The sequence below is a fragment of the Micromys minutus genome (assembly GCF_963924665.1).
Source record: "Micromys minutus genome assembly, chromosome: 1".
Taxonomy (NCBI): Eukaryota; Metazoa; Chordata; class Mammalia; order Rodentia; family Muridae; genus Micromys; species Micromys minutus.
In genome coordinates, this window is record NC_137969.1 from 158651295 (window position 1) to 158669731 (window position 18437).

At 44.1% G+C, this 18437-nt stretch overlaps 1 protein-coding gene across 1 annotated transcript; it reads left to right on the plus strand.

Annotated features, from left to right (window-relative positions):
- Nucleotides 1-503: 503 nt before the first annotated feature.
- On the plus strand, nucleotides 504-16315 carry WDCP (WD repeat and coiled coil containing). Its single transcript, XM_080920675.1, has 4 exons — nucleotides 504-606; nucleotides 8412-10242; nucleotides 13810-13924; nucleotides 15959-16315. The coding sequence occupies exons 2-4, from the start codon at nucleotides 8431-8433 to the stop codon at nucleotides 16177-16179; spliced, it is 2148 nt and encodes a 715-aa protein (XP_080776801.1). The 5' UTR covers nucleotides 504-606; nucleotides 8412-8430; the 3' UTR covers nucleotides 16180-16315.
- The last annotated feature ends 2122 nt before the right edge of the window (nucleotides 16316-18437 follow it).

Here is an 18437-nt window from a genome sequence, read left to right on the forward strand (position 1 = left end):
AGCCCGCGGGTGTGGCCTACAGTCTTCAGGGTTTAAAATGCAAACGTTAAAACACCCTACTCACCCACCCGCCAACCCTACTAGCTATTGGGCAGGTACTTTGAGATTAAGAGTAGAACAGATCTGATACTTAGGCAGGCCTATGAGGCTGGCTTCAGGTAATATGATGCTATTTATATTTTGAGAGTGATATTTTACGGGTTTTTAAGTGAGGAGTCCCTGACTCCCTTCTAAACTAAACTAAAAACTATTGACACATGTTGACCGTAGAGTTCGGATTCCTTATTACCAACCTCTTTTAAGAGAACGGATGAGACGTGCGTGGGAGAAGAGGTTGACGTACTTGAGATGGATTGTGAAGATTTACGGGCGGTGGTTTCACAGGAACTACAACTCCCAGAAATGCCCGCGGCAAACCCCGAGTTTATTGGCCAGTGGAAGGACCCGCCGCCTACGTAACGTACCCAATAGCCAATAGTCTAGAGGCTTCTCAGAGGTCCAAAGGCCGAGGCTTCCGTTAGTTGTCATGGACTTCTGATCGGCTGTCTAGTGACGTGAGCGGCCCCCGGGATTTTATGTGTGGGGCGGGGAGGCAGAGAGCCCAAGGTACTTCATGGTTTTTTGTGGTCAGGCCTGGCGGGTGGAAGGGAGGCCCGGGCTGGGAAGGAAGGGAGGTGGGTGGCACTTAAAGCCCAGGGACGTAGGCATGGGGAAGAAGTTGAGAACGTGGTGGGTAGTGTGTGAGGGAGAGTTGGAAAAGGACAAGATTGCAGGGAGAAGCAAGCTGGTGTGGATTTAACAAGTGCCCATGGGATGCACGAGCGATACTTGGTAATAGAGCTTAAGGAATATAACCTTACTTGTAGTAAGGTTAAATCGCCTACGAACTTTGAGGTGTTTTAACAAACCGAACTAAGAACTTGTTTTAAATCACAACCTTAATAGCTGAGCTTTTAGTTAATTGCAGGAGGCTCTAACGGGTAACCAGTTAAGCTGTAGCCAGTATCTCTGTCTCAGGTCAGATCTTTTTGTTTGGTTTGGTTGTTGTTTTGTTTTGTTTTGTTTTTTAATGTGGTTTGGTCTTTTTGAGACTGGGTGTCATTTTGCAGTCTGTGCTAGCCTGAAACTCACTGTGTGGTCTTACTGACCTCGGACTCGCGGCAGTACTTGCCTTCGCCTCAGCGTTTGCGCAAGCACATACACTTGCTTTGGTTCATAGTTGGAAGTCATAAGACAACTTTTGTGAATTGGTTCTCTCCTACCGCTTTGTAGGATCCAGGAGTTGGACTCAGGTGTCAGGCTTGTGCACAAGCTCCTGATAACTCCTGGGCTATCTTTGGTTAGCTTTCAGGTTTGGGTTTGTTTTTTGTTTTGTTTGTAATGATGAGATCCTTAATTGCTTTGGCTTTACCCTAGGCCAGTGACTCCCAGATCCCTCCCCGTGACTGCCTAAGGTACATCCATTGCTGCCATATAGCCATCTTACACGTAACACGTTTAATACCGAATTTTGTCACAACTGGCAGTATCTCAGTTGTCGAGTGTTTGCCTAGCATACACAAGGTTCTGGGTTCCATCCTCAGCACCACCACAGAACCCAGGCCAGTATTATTCTCATTACTCAGGAAGAGCAGGCAGGAGGACAAGAAGCTCCAGGCCTGTTTGAGCTCCATGAGGGTCTGTATCAAAAATAAGTACATTACATACTACGCACCTTTCTCATCTTCAAAGCTTGCCTGCCTTCTGCATCTCTGGCTAATGGCCCAACTCTCCCATGCTGTCCCTCAAGTATTTTTCAGTACTCACATCGTGTCTGGTAGCACAGTGCATCTCTATACCCAGCCCTCTTTCTCTGTGGAAGCATCTGCAACTTCGTTTCCACTCTTTCATTTTATCCTACATTTTAATTTTTTTTTCTATTTGGTTTTGAGCTTTTGTTTGTTTGTCTGTCCTCCCACACACAGGGTTTCTCTATGTAATCTTGGCTGCCCTGGAACTCTCTGTAGATCAGGTTGGCTTCGAACTCAGAGATCGGTCTGCTGCTCTGCCTCTGCCCCTGGGTTGCTGGGATTAAATGCATGCACCACCACAACCACAGCCTGGCTTTTATTTTAATCCATTGTTAAGTTTTTTTTTTTTTTCCCTAGGGGAGGGCACACATGTTATGGCAGATGTGTGAAAGTCACAGGACAACTTTTGTGAGTTTGTTCTTTCCTTTGAATTTTGTGGGATTCGGGGGTTGAACTAGGGTTTTCTGGCAAACACTTGTCTGCTGAGTCAACCTGCTCTTTGTTCACATCATTACTGTGGTGTTCAGACTCATGCTCCCCCCTCCCCCATGTGACATTGGCTGGCCTATGTTGCCCTCTCTTTCTGTCTCTCCCTCGGTCTATGTGTATATATATGTACACATATATATATATATATATATATATATGCATGCTCTATATAAATCAGGCTGGCCTTACTCTTGGAGATCCTGCTACTTCTGCCTCCTTTAGGACCAAAACAGATCAAGTTAGAAAGGTATATCTGTAGCAAATAATACAAGCCTTTAATGTCTTAATGCTTTTTTTGAAAGAACTGTTATTACTTTTAAGTTGGGGAGGGGTGCTAACCCAGGATTTTGAGCATTTGAGGCTGAAATTCTACCACTGACCCACATCGTCAGATCCTGAAGGACATTTTTATATGTTGAAGGGTGTATATCCAGTAGTTGAGTTTGGGAACAGAAGAGAAAAATGATTTAAAAAAAAAAAAAAGCAAAATTAGCTGGGTGGTGGGGAGCACACCTTCAATTCCAGCGCTCTGGAGGAGTCAAGTCTCTGTGATTTTGAGGCCAGTTTGGTCTACAGAGTTGAGTTCCAAGACAGCCAAAGAAACCCTGTCTCACCCCACTCCCAAACTACAACAATAAAATAAAGAAAAAGCCAAAATGAGGGTCAGCAAGGTGGCCCAGCAGGTAAGGATGATTGTTGCCAAGACTAACAACTTGAGTTTATATTCAGGACCCATATGGTGGAAGGAGAGAACCAACCCCTAAAAGTTGTTTTCTGACCTCCACATGTGTGTCAGGCATGTACACACACACACACACACACACACACACACACACAAACTAATCCTGTGCTTAAGAAAAAAATTTGCCTAGCACATAATGCTCAAATTCATTTGGAAAGAGAAGACTAGAATGAAGGTGAAGTTGTCTATTTGACCTGATAAAAGGAAGAAGATCCTGTGTTAGTTCAGGAGAAGGGAATACAGTAGGTTCTTGTAATTGTTAGCGTTTGAGGAATTCTGTCCACTTTCTTCTAAAAGACCCACCATGACCAGGCCTATGTTTCCCTGATCTCACAAGCCCCTTTCTTATATCACTGTGTCTACACACACTGCCAGTGACATTAGACTGAAGCTTAAAATATGTCATCTAAATTGGTTTTTTTTATCTAGTTGGTCCATTAGGAAATTTTCTGCCCAGGAAAATGTATCGTGCATTATTTATCAATAAAGCTCTTTTAAAAGGGCCCAAGTAGGTGCCAGAGAAGAACCACATGTTGTAGACCATTAGTAACAAGGGATGCATCCCATTTAGCAAGTCACTCTAGAGCTGCCTCAGAACTGGTGAGAAGAGTAAGTTTACAGACAGGTCACACGCCAACTGCCAGGTCGGTTCAGAGAGCATTTGTCTGTTCAGGTAGAGCCTGAAGACAACCTCCAAAGTTCCTCCTTTGTCACTCTACCAGCCAGTAAGACAGGTTGAACCATGTCTGTTAGGGTTGGGGACAGAAATGGTGAGAACCTCCCGCAGAAGAGACTGCGGGAGCTCAGCCAGAGTGGGTGGAGTGAGCAATACAGAACTAGTGTGTGCAAACTGAGTAGCCCTTGGAGAACCGACGGGATGAAGCATTTCTGCATAGTGTTCATTGGTAGTGTTCACTAAGAGCCCAGGGCTACCAGCAGAAAGCTTCACCTCTGAACTACAACCCCAGCTGCCAAGGTCCAGCCTCTGCCTGGAGAGGGGTTGTAAGAGAAGGGGTATCTGAAAAGGACTCAAAGACTTGTGTTCTGCTTGATGCGGCTTTTCCAGTCTGCTTCTAAGTTTTGCTTTTTCTCTGCACATCTTTGCCTGTGCTCTGCTTGCTTGTGGCACTTCTCTCTCTCTAAATTTATTTATTTTATGAGTACACTGTCACTGTCTTTCGACATACCAGAAGAGGGCATCAGATCCCATTACAGATGTTGTGACCCACCATGTGGTTGCTGGGATCTGAACTCAGGACCTCTGGAAGAGCAGTCAGTGCTCTTAACCACTGAGCCATCTCTCTGGCCCCCACAGTTCTCTTTTGATCCTACAAAATTCTCTGCACAGCTCATCTGCAGAACACAGGTCCAGTCTTTTATTTTACTTCTCAATCCAGTCTTTTACTCCACGTTCCCTCTTGATTTCTTATGAGTCAGTGTCCCATGACCTGGCCCTTCAACTCTTAAGAAACAGCAAGCATATATTTTTTTTCTTAATATTGCAAAAGAATCCAGAGATCTGTTTGCCTTTGTAAAGCACAGATACTTGGGTGGGACCCTTCCCTGAAATTAATGCTTTTACCATACCTGAGCCTAACCTTGCTCTGTCCTAGGCTGATCCTGAACTCTGGAATCTATGCCTTTGTAAGCATAAACAAAGACCATTCCCTAAATCTCCTTATTTCTGTCTTTAGTAATTTTCTAACATGTTGGCTCACAGCACAGCTGCTTTTGTTCCTTTAGATTTATGAAGATCCTCATATAATCCATATTGCATCTTTATTTTTTGCCTAGTTGAAAAATAATACATTTTTGAACTCAAGTATTTAAAGCTCTTTCAGACAGCCTTAAGGGCTGTCCTGAAAGTCCCAGTGTTCACCATTTTGCTGAGACATAGACACACCCCGTCTCCTGGTGATTCTAATGATCATGGAGTCATTAACATTAACTGGACGACATTCCTCAGAAGCAGTGTTTGCTGTGCGTCCAGAAAATCTGCACATCATTGCACAAACATGCCTTGTGCCCACAGCAGCCATCTTGATTCCTGGAGGCTCACGATGGGGCCCTGTCCTAAGGGTAGGAACCTTGTCACTCTGTCCCCACCAGGGCTACTCCGGGCTTGGCACCCAGACTTTACACATGCTCACTGATCTTTGCTGGGGAAGTTGGTGCTGATAGGCATGGAGTCTAGTTCACAGGTAGAGCAGCTGCCTCGAATGTCCAGGTCCTGGGTTCAACCTTCAGTGGGGGAACAAAAATTAATATTCTTTAATTGTTTAAAAGCTAAGTTTTTGGGGGCTGGAGAGATGGCTCAGCGGTTAAGAACACTGATTGCTCTTCCAGAGGTCCTGAGTTCAATTCCCAGCAACTACATGGTGGCTCACAACCATCTGTAATAGGATCTGATGCCTTCTTCTGGTGTGTCTGAGGACTGCTACAGTGTACTCACATACATAAAATAAATAAACCTTTAAAAAACTAAAATAAAAGCTAAGATTTTTAAAGTCTTAAAACTATGAGGTGAGTATATTTTATATACTAATATTTTACTATAAGAAAATAATTTGAATATATGATTATTAAAAAGAATTCCTTCCAAATACAGAAGTTGAAAAGTCCACTTTGTTTCTTCTTTGAGATTTCTCACTTACAGATGGTCCTTTTTCTCTTTTTATGAGATCTTACCCAGGCTGCTCTCAGATGTATAGCCTTAGCTGCCTCAGCTTCTTGAGTATATGGGCCTGTGGATGGGCACTACCCCTGTCTCCAATTGGCTAATGCTGAGACCTCCTAAAATAGTTCCTCATGTTGTGGTGACTCCCAATCATAAAATCATTTTTGTTGCTACTTCATAACTAATTTTGCTACTGTTATAAGCCAAAATGGCCTCTGTATTTTCTGATGGTTTTAGGTGACACCCTACCCTGTAAAAGGGTTGGTTGTTCAACTCCACAAAAAGGTTGGGACCCATGACCTACAGGAATCATTGGTCTGATTTCTTCTGCATTGACACACTTTTTTTTTTTTTTTTTTTTTTTTTTTTTTTGATATCACACATGCTACACTATCCTTCTATCACGGAGCATTGCTTCAAGCTCTGACCTACCTGTTCTATTTTCTTGGTTGAGACAGGGTCTCATGCAGCCCAGACTGGCCTCAAAATTGCTGTAGAGCTAAGGATGGTCTTGAACTCCTAACCCTCCTGCCTTCCACTCCAAGGTACTGAGAATATGGACCTGAACCTTGATATTTGTTTGCTATATGAGTGGTTGACTAGCACTGGAACATCCCTGCGAGTGCTCCACCACTGGGTTATTGCTTGGACTAGTTTTCTTCCCTTGCAAAGATCGCTGCTATGAACATTTATATAGGTGGTTCCCTTGCAAACGTTGCTGCTATGAACATTATGTAGGTGGTTGGCTTACTGTAGTATGGTAAAATAGTCTTATCTTTTGCAGATTTGCTTCTTGATTATTTTATTCATTTAGGTCTTTAACCATCTGGAGTTTATTTTGTTGTAAAATTTTTTAAAACATTTTGGACCTTTCAGTTTTATTGTCTAAAGTAAAAGTTATTCTCTCAGGCTGGAAAGATGGCTCAGTGGTTAAGAACACTGACTGCTCTTCCAAAGATCTTGAGTTCAATTCCCAGCAACCACATGGTGGCACACAACCATCTGTAATGAAATCCAATGACTTCTTCTGGTGTGTCTGAAGACAGCTGCAGTGTACTCACATACATTAAATAAATAAATAAATCTTTTTTTAAAAAGTTGTTCTCTTACCCAGCATAGTGGTGCGTGCCTTTAATCCCAACAGTCAGAAGACAGGGACAGAAGCAAGAAGATCTCTGTGAGTTCAAGGCCAGCTTGGTCTACAAAGCAGGTTCCAGAACATTCAGAGCTATATAATAGAAAGAAATTGTCTAAAACAAAACAAAAAACCAAAACAAAAGCAACCCTGTATGGCTCAGGTTAGCCTTGGACTCAAGATCACTATGTCTACCTGCCTACTTTCCTTTATTTTACAGCTCAGAAAGACTACTCACAACATTTTAGTATCAAAATGAAGTTAATAAAGTTCTAATGTAAAATAGCAGCAGGGCTCAGGTAGTTAAGCACTTGTCTAGGATACACAAGGACCAGAGTTTGATGCCAGCACCACACAAAAAGATGAAACTAAAATACTTGTATTGGTGACCAATAGGAATTTCAGGATTATGTTTGCTTTCTGTTCATTCTAACATAAAGATTAGATGTGAATTCAAAAGCCTTACGCAAGATTGCCTGTGGAGATCAAAGCCGAAATCTTAACATCTGGGAAGCTGATGAAAGATAATTTCAGAGTTCAGAGCCAGCCTGGACAATTAGTGAGATTCAGACTAGCTAGGGTGACACAGTAGCAAGCTGTGGTGACGGCTTTCCCTGAGTTCAATCCCCAGGACACACATAGACACACACAGGCTGGGGCAGGTGGTGACGGCTTTCCCCTACCTGGTCTCATTTGCTTTCTGGTTATTTCTTTTCAGAGCCTGATTCTTTTTTCCCAGTATCTATTTTTGTTGGAGGGAGGGAGGGAGGGAGAGAGAGAGAGAGAGAAATTGTGTATATGTGTGTTCACAATTGTCTAAAAGCTCCAGGTCCAAGTGATCTGACACCATTTTTGATTCAGGCACCAGACACACATGGTGCATCTTGCATACATACAGGCAAATACTCGTACATGTAAAATAAATAAATCTTAAAAATTAAAATAGAGGAAAAGAAAAAGAACTATAAATACTAGGATAAACTCAATCTAAATTCAATAATTGTTCATATATGTGTGTTGTGTTGTGTTGTGTTTTAAGACAGAGTCTCACTATGTTACAGGCTGAACTGTTAGCTCACCATGTAGACCTGAAATTAAAGGTGTGCACCACCATACTGGATGATTTTGCTGATTTTTAGCAATTTTATGTTTTAGTTTTTTTGTGCTGTGTCAGGGTTCTGCCGTTGAGCTGCCTCCCAAGTTCAGTATCTCCGAATACCCGCTCCATATTCAACCATTCCAGCTCTAAGAGAGTCCTTAAGAAAGTTCCATTTCCTAGCATAGCTTATGTTTACAGTGCATAATAATCTCTTCATTTTCACATCGCTTTCCTGTGTCCACAGCATTAACCTGTGACGGTCTGGGTCTTTTGTAAAGATATAACTTCTGCATGTATTTGATTATAACTTTTCTTCCCCCTCTCCTCTCTTTTGAGGTAGGGTCCCACTCTACAGAACTAACTGGCCTAGAACTCACTCTGAAGACCAGGTTGGTCTCCAACTCACTGCCTCCCGAGTGCTGGCATTAAAGGTATGCACCACCACGCTCCTTTGTGACTTTCCTCCTGATTCATTCCAGATAACCTTTATCTGAAAGGATGGAGCTGGGAAACGGGAAGCTGCCTAGGACTGGACTGAACTCACTGAATCAAGCAGTACATGCAACCCAGGGCCTGGCCTGGACCGATGGCAATCAGGTAGTCCTGACTGATGTACAGCTCGGAAGTGGAGAGGCCAAGTTTGGGGACTCCCGAGTCATTGGCAGTTTTGAGTCTGTCTGTGGGGTTTCCTGGGCCCCAGTCAGCACAGTGCACCTGCCCCCTCTGCTTGCCATCCAGCACAAGAAGCTTGTCTCTGTGTGGCAGCTATGTCCCAGCACTGCGGGATCAAGCAAATGGCAGATGTCTCAGACCTCGGAAATCAGAGAGTCACTCCCTATCCTTCCTCAGGGCTGCATGTGGCACCCAACAGAAGCTGTCCTGACTGTGTTGACTGCGCGGGATGTTTCCATTTTTCCTGACGTCCACCAAGATGGTTCCAGGGTAAAAGTGGACATCAACACCAAGGGCCGAGTTTACTGTGCTTGTTGGACTCTGGATGGCCAGAGGCTGGTGGTGGCAATAGACAGCAGCCTTCATTCTTATATTTGGGACAGTTCTCAGAAGTCTCTTCAGAGCTGCTCCTTCTGCCCAGTGTTTCCTGTGCACTGTTCCATCCGCTCCATCACGGCCACCGTGGACTCACAGGTTGCTATAGCCACTGAACTCCCACTCCATAAGCTCTGCAGCCTAAATGCATCCGAAGCCTTTGATCCTCCTAATGGTGAAGATGGTGCTGTACAGACTCCTGTGGGTGTGATGCCTCCTGTGGATGAGCAGGTAGCTGCTACGGAAATGAATTCTGGAGTGACAGTTTCTCCTTTGTCAGTTCCTCTAGATCTGACTCACATACATTTCAACCAATCACAAGCTGAGCAGAGTTCTTTTATTTATTTAAGGAAAAAGGACAACTTGACTGGAACTGGCCAGGATTCTTCACATTTGATCCTGGTAACCTTTAAAAAAGCAATTACCATGACAAAAAAGGTCGCTATTCCCGGCATTCTGGTTCCAGACATAATAGCGTTTAGCCTGACAACACAGCTAGTGGCCGTGGCTTCCAATACGTGTAACATAATTTTGATCTATTCCGTTGCTCCATCTTCTATGCCAAACATCCAGCAAATTCAGTTAGAGAGTAACGAAAGACCAAAAGGCATATGTTTCTTGACAGACAGAATATTACTAATTGCTGTAGGGAAACAAAAGCCCACTGAAACAGCCTTTCTTCCTTCTTCAGAATCTGGTCAGTATACCATTCGTCTGATGGTTAGAGAAATAACACTGGAAGGAGAATCTTCTGGAACATCTGCTGAAAGTCAGGGTGCTTATTCTGACTTCAATGCTCTATCAAATAAAGCAGATAGAGGGGAAAAGTTCATTGAGAGCTGTTCCCTCGGTTTGAGTCCCCTGAGCCAAGGGCTCTTGCTAACAGCTAACTCCAGTACACAGAATGGGAGATCTGGAAGAGCTCTTATTCAGGAAATTAGAAGTCCTTTGTCCCCTCTGTCCAATGAGTCCATTATCCGTGAAACCCTTCACAGGCCCTCCTGGCTCTGCAAAGCATTACCTGTACCCAGCAGGACCCCAGATCACACCAGCACCCCAGAACTGAATTTACCTCAAAGAGAGAACTTACAAAATGAAAAGGAAAGTTGCCCAATTTCCAGAGATCTAGAAATTTTATCCAGGCGCCTGGTTGGAGTGCAACAGCATATTTTTGAACTCAGGGATTTTCTACACAAGAAGAAGCCAGTCTCTCCCTCATACCCACCCTCTCAGGACCCTCCCTACGTTCACCTCATTTACCAGGTAACATCCCTCTGAGGAACTTCCACTATGCAGGAAGCTCTTGCATTCAGTCTGTCCTGCCAGAAACAGTGCGGGGAGGGTGGGGAGGGCTTTGAGTGAAGCTCAGTGACCTGTTACAGCCGATTGGCATTCCTTTACAGTTAGATGGCTGTTAGCCTACCAAAAGTGCTCACACCAGGGTTTAGCATGATTTTATCATATCCTTGGTGTGGAAATTAATGACTATGCCCCACTGACTTATATTTAGGGGAATAAAATAGGGTTAGTTGTGTTTGTACATTGTGAAAACCTTTTCAGTATGTGTGTGTGTGTGAGAGAGAGAGAGAGAGAGACAGACAGACAGACACACACACACACACACACAGAGAGAGAGAGAGAGAGAGAGAGAGAGAGAGAGAGAGAGAGAGAGAGAGAGAGAGAGAGAGAGAGATCACTTAAAATGTTTTGAGGCAGGAGAGATGGCTCAGTGATTAAGAGGACTGACTGTTCTTTTCAAGTACCAGGGTTCAACTCCCAGCATCCACATGGCAGCTCACAACTGTCCATATTTTCAAGATCTGACATTCTCACTCAGACATTCATGGTGAAGGCAAAACACCAATGCACATAAAATGAAAAATAAAATGTTTTGGATGCATTCTTATGCATAAAAATACGTCACACATTTTTCTGTCATGGACACTTCTTTTCATATTGAATCTGACTCTGTTCTATCATGTTCACTTTTCAACCAGCAGCCACGAGGCTCCTCCCACATTTGCCTCCACACATATAACAGGTTTTTGTTTAAAGATTTACTTATTTATTGTATATATGTATACTGTAGCTGTCTTCAGACACCAGAAGAGGGCATCTGATCCCATTACAGATGGTTGTGAGCCACCATGTGGTTGCTGGGACTTGAACTCAGGACCTCTGGAAGAGCAGTCAATGCTCTAACCACTGAGCCATCTCTCCAGCCCCATAACACAGATCCTTGTGTGATCTAGATAGTGTGTGTGGAGTGTGCTGTCACTGGCAACAGTTGAGGCATGGGGTCCACTGTACCTCACGCCGAGTGTATATCTTTACCTAGCTTCGTTTTCAGGCACCTCAAACGATCCTAAGATAGTACATTATTCACTTGGTTTAGCACCTTTATTTATTTTTGTTGGATTGGTCCCAAGAAGTGAAGTGCAAATTTGAAGAGTGTACTTGTACAGTTTGTTTTGTTTTTGAGATCGGACCCACGTAGCTCAGGCTAGCCTCTCAAGGATGCTATTGAACTTCTCGTGGGTAGTGTATGTGCATGTTCACATTGTGTCTGGAGAGAAGGCTTTCCAGTTGACCAGGTTTCTCACTGAACCTGGATCTCACTGATTGGGCCAGTGAGTTCAAGGTCACCTGTCTCTACCCCAGCCTGCACCTACCCTGCTTTTTTCCCCCCTCCATTTAACTCTGGCTCTAGTGCTTTTGTGGCAGGTACTTTCCTGCCTAAACTGTCTCCGACAGACTAAGACCCCGAGCTTCTCATCCTTCTGCCTTTACCTCTGAAGTGCTGGGGTTATGGGCGTGCACCCCAACACCTGGGTTTTCGCCATGCTGGGGACCAACTCAGAGCCTTGTGTGTGCTAAACCAACAGTCTACCATGTTAGGAGAACTGCCCACTTAATACCATTTCCTACTTGTATTTAGAGAGTTATTAGAAGCTGGAAAGGTCGTGGTTGAGGACACGAACCAGGCTGATCATAGTGGCAGATGAGGCAAGAGGATCTCTGTGGTTTAGAGGCTAGCCTGATCTACAGTGAGTTCTAGGCCAGCCAGTTCTACATAGTGAGATCAAAATTAAAAAAAAGAAAGAAAGAAAGAAAGAAAGAAAGAAAGAAAGAAAGAAAGAAAGAAAGAAAAAAGAAAAAAAATCTCTTGAGAGGGAGAGAGAGAAAAAAAGAGGAAGGAAGAACGGACATGCACTGCTTTCCTAGAGTACCGAGCAGAGTTTGGTTCCTAGCTCCTGGAACTCCAGTTCCAGGGCATGCCAGCCCTCTTTTGACCTCTTCTGGCCTAGTACATATGTGGTATACAGACACATGTACAGCAAAACATACACAAATAATGAATTTGACTCATTTCACTGAACCAGATCTCTAGTTCCATTGTAACACTCCCTAAATACTTAATGAAGATAACATTTAAATAATAATTAAAAGTAATATATAGTGTAAAAGTAACTTTTATTTATCATTGTGTGTGTTTATATATAGTACGTGTCTTAGTTAGGGTTTTACTGCTGTGAACAGACACCATGATCAAGGCAACTCCTATAAAGGACAACATTTAATTGGGGCTGGCTTACAGGTTCAGAGGTTCAGTCTGTTATCACGACAGGAACATGGCAGCATCCAGACAGGCATGGTGCAGGAGGAGCTGAGAGTTCTACATCTTCATCCGAAGACTACTAGGAGAACACTGGCTTCCAGGCAGCTAGGGTGAGGGTCTTAAGCCCACATCCAGAGTGACACACCCACTCCAACAATGTCATACCTTGATAGTGCTACTTCCTGGACCGAGCACATACAAATCATCACAATATGTATGTGTGAGGTGGGTATGCATGTTCCATGGCCATGCATGTAGAGGCTAGAGGACAACTTTCAACAATCAGAAGCCTGGTGTAGTGGCACACACCTTTGGCGCTAGTGCTGAAAAGGCATAGGCTGGTGAAGGCCAGCCTTGGTTACGGCACCAATTGCGGACCAGCCAGGACTATATAATGAGACTCTGTCTTAAAACAAACAAACAACAACAACAAAAAAAAAGTCAGTTTTCTCCTTCCAACTTGATTCTAGGAATTGAACTTAAGTTATCATAACCTACGTGACAAGTGCTTTTTCTCACTGGCCTGGTATCTAAGTAATGAAACCTTTGCTGTGATGAACACCATGACCAAAAGCAACCTGCGGAGAAAAGGGTTTATTTTACCCATAGTTCATATCACAGCTCATCATCATGCAGGGCAGGAACCTGGAGGCGGGAGCTGACCCAGAGGCCATAGAGGGATGCTGCTTACTGGCTTGCTCCCCATGACTTGCTCATCCTGCTTTCTTATAGACCCAGGAGCACCAGTACAGGGATGGCCCCACCCACCACTAGGCCCTCCCCCATCAGCCACTAATTAAGAAAATTCCAGACTGTCTTGCATACAGCCCACTCTTAAGCCAGCATTTTCTCAGTTGAGGACTTCCTCTCGAATGACTATACCTTGTGCCACGTTGTCATAATTGACAGGAAACTAGCCAATTTATTCTATGTTCACAATTATGCTTTTAGGTTCATAATGAGTCTTAAGTTAGAACTGTAGGTATATTTTATATCACTTCTAAGATGACATCACTCTTTCATGACAAACAAATGTTTGAGACAGGGTCTCACTGTGTAAGCCTGGGCTGGCCTCAACTTGCCTTGTAGACCAGGCTAGCCTTAAACTCACAGAGCTCTGCCTGCCTCTGCTCCCCATCCCTCTATATTGTTCTCAGAAAAGTGTTTCATTGCTTTCACAGTTGGTTGACCATTTTTACTTTTATTTGAAGAACCCTTGTTCTGTAGGTCCTGCTGACAAAAGGGCTGTGCTGCTCTGTGACGGCAAACTGAGGCTCAGTACCATTCAACAGATGTTTGGCCTCCGCCTTGTTGAAATGCTGCACGGTAGGTAAAAGCCAGCACACCCTCTCCTCTCCCTTCTGTCCTGAAGCTTCAGGGATGGAAATGGTACCATCCAGCCATTCAAGGGATTCACTAAATAGTAAATAAATATGGTTAATTGCCCACTATACACCCAGATATTACAGCCCTTTCCTGAGGAACTCATATCCAGCTTGGAAAATGCACACATTTTAAAAAAGAGAACTGAACTGCAAGATAAAACGTAGCAGCTGCAGTGTGCCTGTTGCAGTCCAACAGACACAGAGGCACTGCAGTATGGAGTTGACATTCTCAGGAGGAGATGGGGGTGTGAACGGCAGGACTACACGCAGGGCCTACCTGATGTCCTACTCAGCACACACAGAACGTGGTTGCTCCCTTTTTTCATTCGCTCATTTGTTTTGTTTTGTTTTTTAGTAGCCTCGGCTATCCTGGAACTCACTGTGTAGACCAGGCTAGCTACAACGTAGAGAATTTCCAAGTGCTGGCACTAAAGCTGTGCTTCACCACTGATCAGCTCACTTTTTAACAACAGCCACCACACTGGAAACAAGACATCTTATCTTTCTCTTTAGCATTGTGACATTTTTCTGTCTGACAGATACATTTATAATATGGCTTTAGAGTTGTCATTTCTGACAGACAGGTTAGTATTATTTCTTAGGCACACCATTTTTATTTTCTCATTCTCTTGTTCATTTTTTCTTTTTAAACATTTATTATTATCATTTTTTATTTTATGTGTTTCTTCAGGCATGTATATGCATGCAGTACCCATGGAGGTCAGAAGAGAGCATTAAATTCTCTGTGACTAGTGTTACAGATATATGTTTGCCATCATGCACTTGCTGGGAATTGAACCCTGGTCCTCTGGAAGAGCATCCAGTGCTCTTACCTGCTGAGCCATCTCTCCAGCTCTATTTTTATTTTACATGTATGAGTGTTTTACCTGTACACCTTGGGCACACTGGCCTAGGAGATGAGGGTGTTGGATCCAGCCTTCTGTCCTTGGAAGGCTCAGAATGCTCGCCATGCACACACGCACACGCATAAACACACAACATGCAGGTCACTCATACTTATAAAATAAAAAAATACAGATTTAAGTCACTTTCTTTTTATAAAAATGATTTATTCATTTATTATGTATACAATGTTTTGCCTGCATATATGCCTGTGCACCAGAAAAGGGCACCAGGTCTTATAGACAGTTATGGGCCACCATGTGGATACTAGGAATTGAACTCAGGACCTCTGGAAGAGCAGTCAGTGCTTTTAACCACTGAGCCATCTCTCCAGCCCCAGTTATTTTCCGTTTTAACCATTATAAGTAACACTAAGAAAAACCTTCCTACATATTTGTTTTTTACTTTTTGGAGTGTGTGTGTTTTTAGCAGTAAAGCACAGGGTCTCCGAGACTTGAAAGCAGAGATGGTCCAAGTACTTGTCACCCTTGTGTCCCAGAGCAAGCCGTGATTTCCTAGGGCACTATCCTTGGATAGCTACAGTTGGTCTTAATGTGCAGAATAAAAAGTTCCTCTGTAGGGCAGGTCCTCCTCAGGAAGTTTCTAAAGAAACTACTTTACATCCTAATGTGTACAAACGAACACATGCATGTTGTTAAACAGACAACCCCATATGATAAATGTCAGTCCCGAGGAAAACTATGTTCTTAGCTTTGAGTGACCCACTTAAGGTGATTGTCTTTGACACCCATTTTCTGCACTGCTCTGTGTGCTCTGAGCCTAATACAACTCCGTCTTTTCATTTCATTTCCACGTTTTCTGAAGTGTTAGATGATGAAGTTTATAAGGTTTCATACTAACTACTGAGTCTTTCTCTTTACATGTTAGCCCCATGTAGTGTGTGCCTGTGACCCAGCACTCGAGGCTGTCATGATTGCCAGTTTCAGCCAGCCTTGGGCTACAGCAGCTCCAGAGTGAGACCTAACAGTAGTAAAGACGTCTTGCAGCCATCGGTTTGTCCTTATAGAATCGTACGGTGACCTAAAGTACTGTGCCCTTACTTACTTTGTAGATTGCCACTGGATCCTCCTCTGTGCTGACAGCCAAGACTTCATCCCATTAACCTTCACAGCTGCCCAGACGGTCGTGGTGAGAGACGGCAGCCTGTCCAAGCCAGAGGAAGCTAGGGGCTCTCTTTCTCACAGTCAGGACCCTGATCCTCCACCTGAAGTCTTGGGAGACCTCGCTACCCAGAATGTAGACACGGCTGGCTGTTTCAACAGCATGACCTGACAGCTGTTTTGCAGAGCACATGTGCTACCAGATTCCCCTCAGGCTGTGTGCTGCTGGGCACAGGGCAAGTGGCTGCCTATGTATTCTGACTGTGCCACAGAACGGAGCAAGCATACCACATGGGCATATGGATTGTACTTTATGATTTCTCCAAGGCCTTGCTTCCCCCACCTGAGGCTGGGTTAGCGCTGCCTATGAGTGTTCATAGGATGCAATGGACTAGCGGTCTTCTTGCTCTAAAGATGCAGGTGTGAAAAGCTGCGGGGAGCCTGTGCTTCCGCCTTTTTTTTAAAAAAGGATTTATTTATTTATTTTATGTATGTGAGTACACTGTAGCTGTCTTCAGACACACCAGAAGAGGGCATCAGATCCCACTACAAATAGTCGTGAACCACCATGAGGGTTGCTGGGATTTGAACTCAGGACCCCTGGAAGAGCAGTTGGTGCTCTTAAACAATGAGCCATCTCTTCAGTCCCAGAGAAGCCTTTTAATCCAACTCCTGGGGCAGTGGGGATCCAGAGCCAAGGAAGTCAGAGGTCCCACTTCTGCTCTGGAGGGAGTTCTAAGGCTGGCTTGCCCTCTCCAGATCTAAAAACAACTATCTTGCTCCCATACACATTCTGTCTGACAGAGGTGCAGATACCGATAAAATGTGCTACAATTTTAAATAAACATCCAAGATTTGACCCCCCCTCAGACTGCCTGAGTGTTTGGGGCCACCTACCTGGGGACACTACACCTTGTGTTCACAGAGCTCTCCTTGAGATATGTTTTTTTATTTTCCAGTATGAGGGTAACAGAAAGTTCCCATCTTTCCCTCCCAAGAATGAGCCTTCTTAGTTAACTTTTTATTTGTTTTTTTGTTTGTTTATGAAGTAGGGGCTCAGGACAATCTTGAACGTGTCAGACTAGTGCTCTGGCTTCCACTGAGCCTGTGCCCTCAGCCCAACTTGTCATTTTAACTTTGGTATTTTTTCTTAACTCTTCAAACCTGAGAGGCCAGGGTAGGATTAGAAAGTATTTTAAAAAGTTAAAGTTTCACAAAAATCAACCATGTTCTAGAAAGCCTCAGTTGGTGTATACTTGGTAAGGCGCTGGCCTGGTACAGTGGGAAGGACCCTGATCCCTCGCACTAAGCAGGCTGTGGGAGGGCAGCACTTCTGCGGATGCCTCGCTTCAGCCATGGGGCCCCATTAACTCCCCCTTCTTTTTCCTTTAAAAGTGCCTAGAGAGGAAATGTCTTGTGCCTGGGGGGACTCCCGTCTGTCTGTTGCAGTTTATGAAGATGGAGCTGGGCTCGGAAAGATGCAGAGGCCGACGCTGCGGTCCAGATGCATTAGACAAGTGCTGGGATAATGGACGGGAAGCCACATGTCTGTCATCAGTGGCCTAGAGTGGCTGAGGCCTGGCTCCATCTGCAGAGTGTCTGGGGTGTGATGAAACCAACTGCTATTATGAATGCAAAGATAGGGACCAAGGGACCCTGAGGAAGATCAATGTGACTGCCTCAGGATGTACTTTATAATCTCAGGGCAGAAGAAACGAGTCTTCAGTACAATCTCAAAAAGCCGCTGTGGCTGTTTGGATTGCTGATGATAAGGCCCTTATGACTACCTGGATTTGTACACACATAATTGCCACTTTTGTATTTCCTCTGGTAGACACAGTGTAGAATGTTGATTATTTCTTTATAATAAATCTGATTCCAACTGATGGCAACTCTTATACAGATGTTTCTTTGGCCTCTGCTGTTAATTGGGAAAATAGAAGCCAGTTCTGGTATTTGCTGGGTTTAGAAAGAAGCACTAAGTCCTTTAGTGTGTCTAATGTCACATTAAAAAGATTTTGTAGGGGCTGGGCAGTGCTGGCGCACACCCTTAATCCCAGCACTCAGGAGGTAGAGACAGGTGGATCTCTGTGAGTTAGAATCAGCCTGGTCTACACAGTGAATTCCAGCCTGAAATGAAGATGTCTTTTTGAAGAGCTGAAATATTACCAGAACCCTTTCAAGCTTCCTATGTGTCTCTTCCTGTCCTGTCTCCACAGTGCCGGTTGACGGGCAGACATCCTGACGGTAGTAATTATGGCCTCCTCATTCCTCCCCTTTATGAAGGGAGGGGCACCACCTTGTGTGCACTTTGGCCTGGACACAATGCTTATCCTTGGTTTTGAGCTTTAAACCCTGTCTTCTCTTCTGTAGTCTTTGTGTGCATGAATGTGTGTGTGTGTGCATATTTATGTAGATCCCTCTGGTATT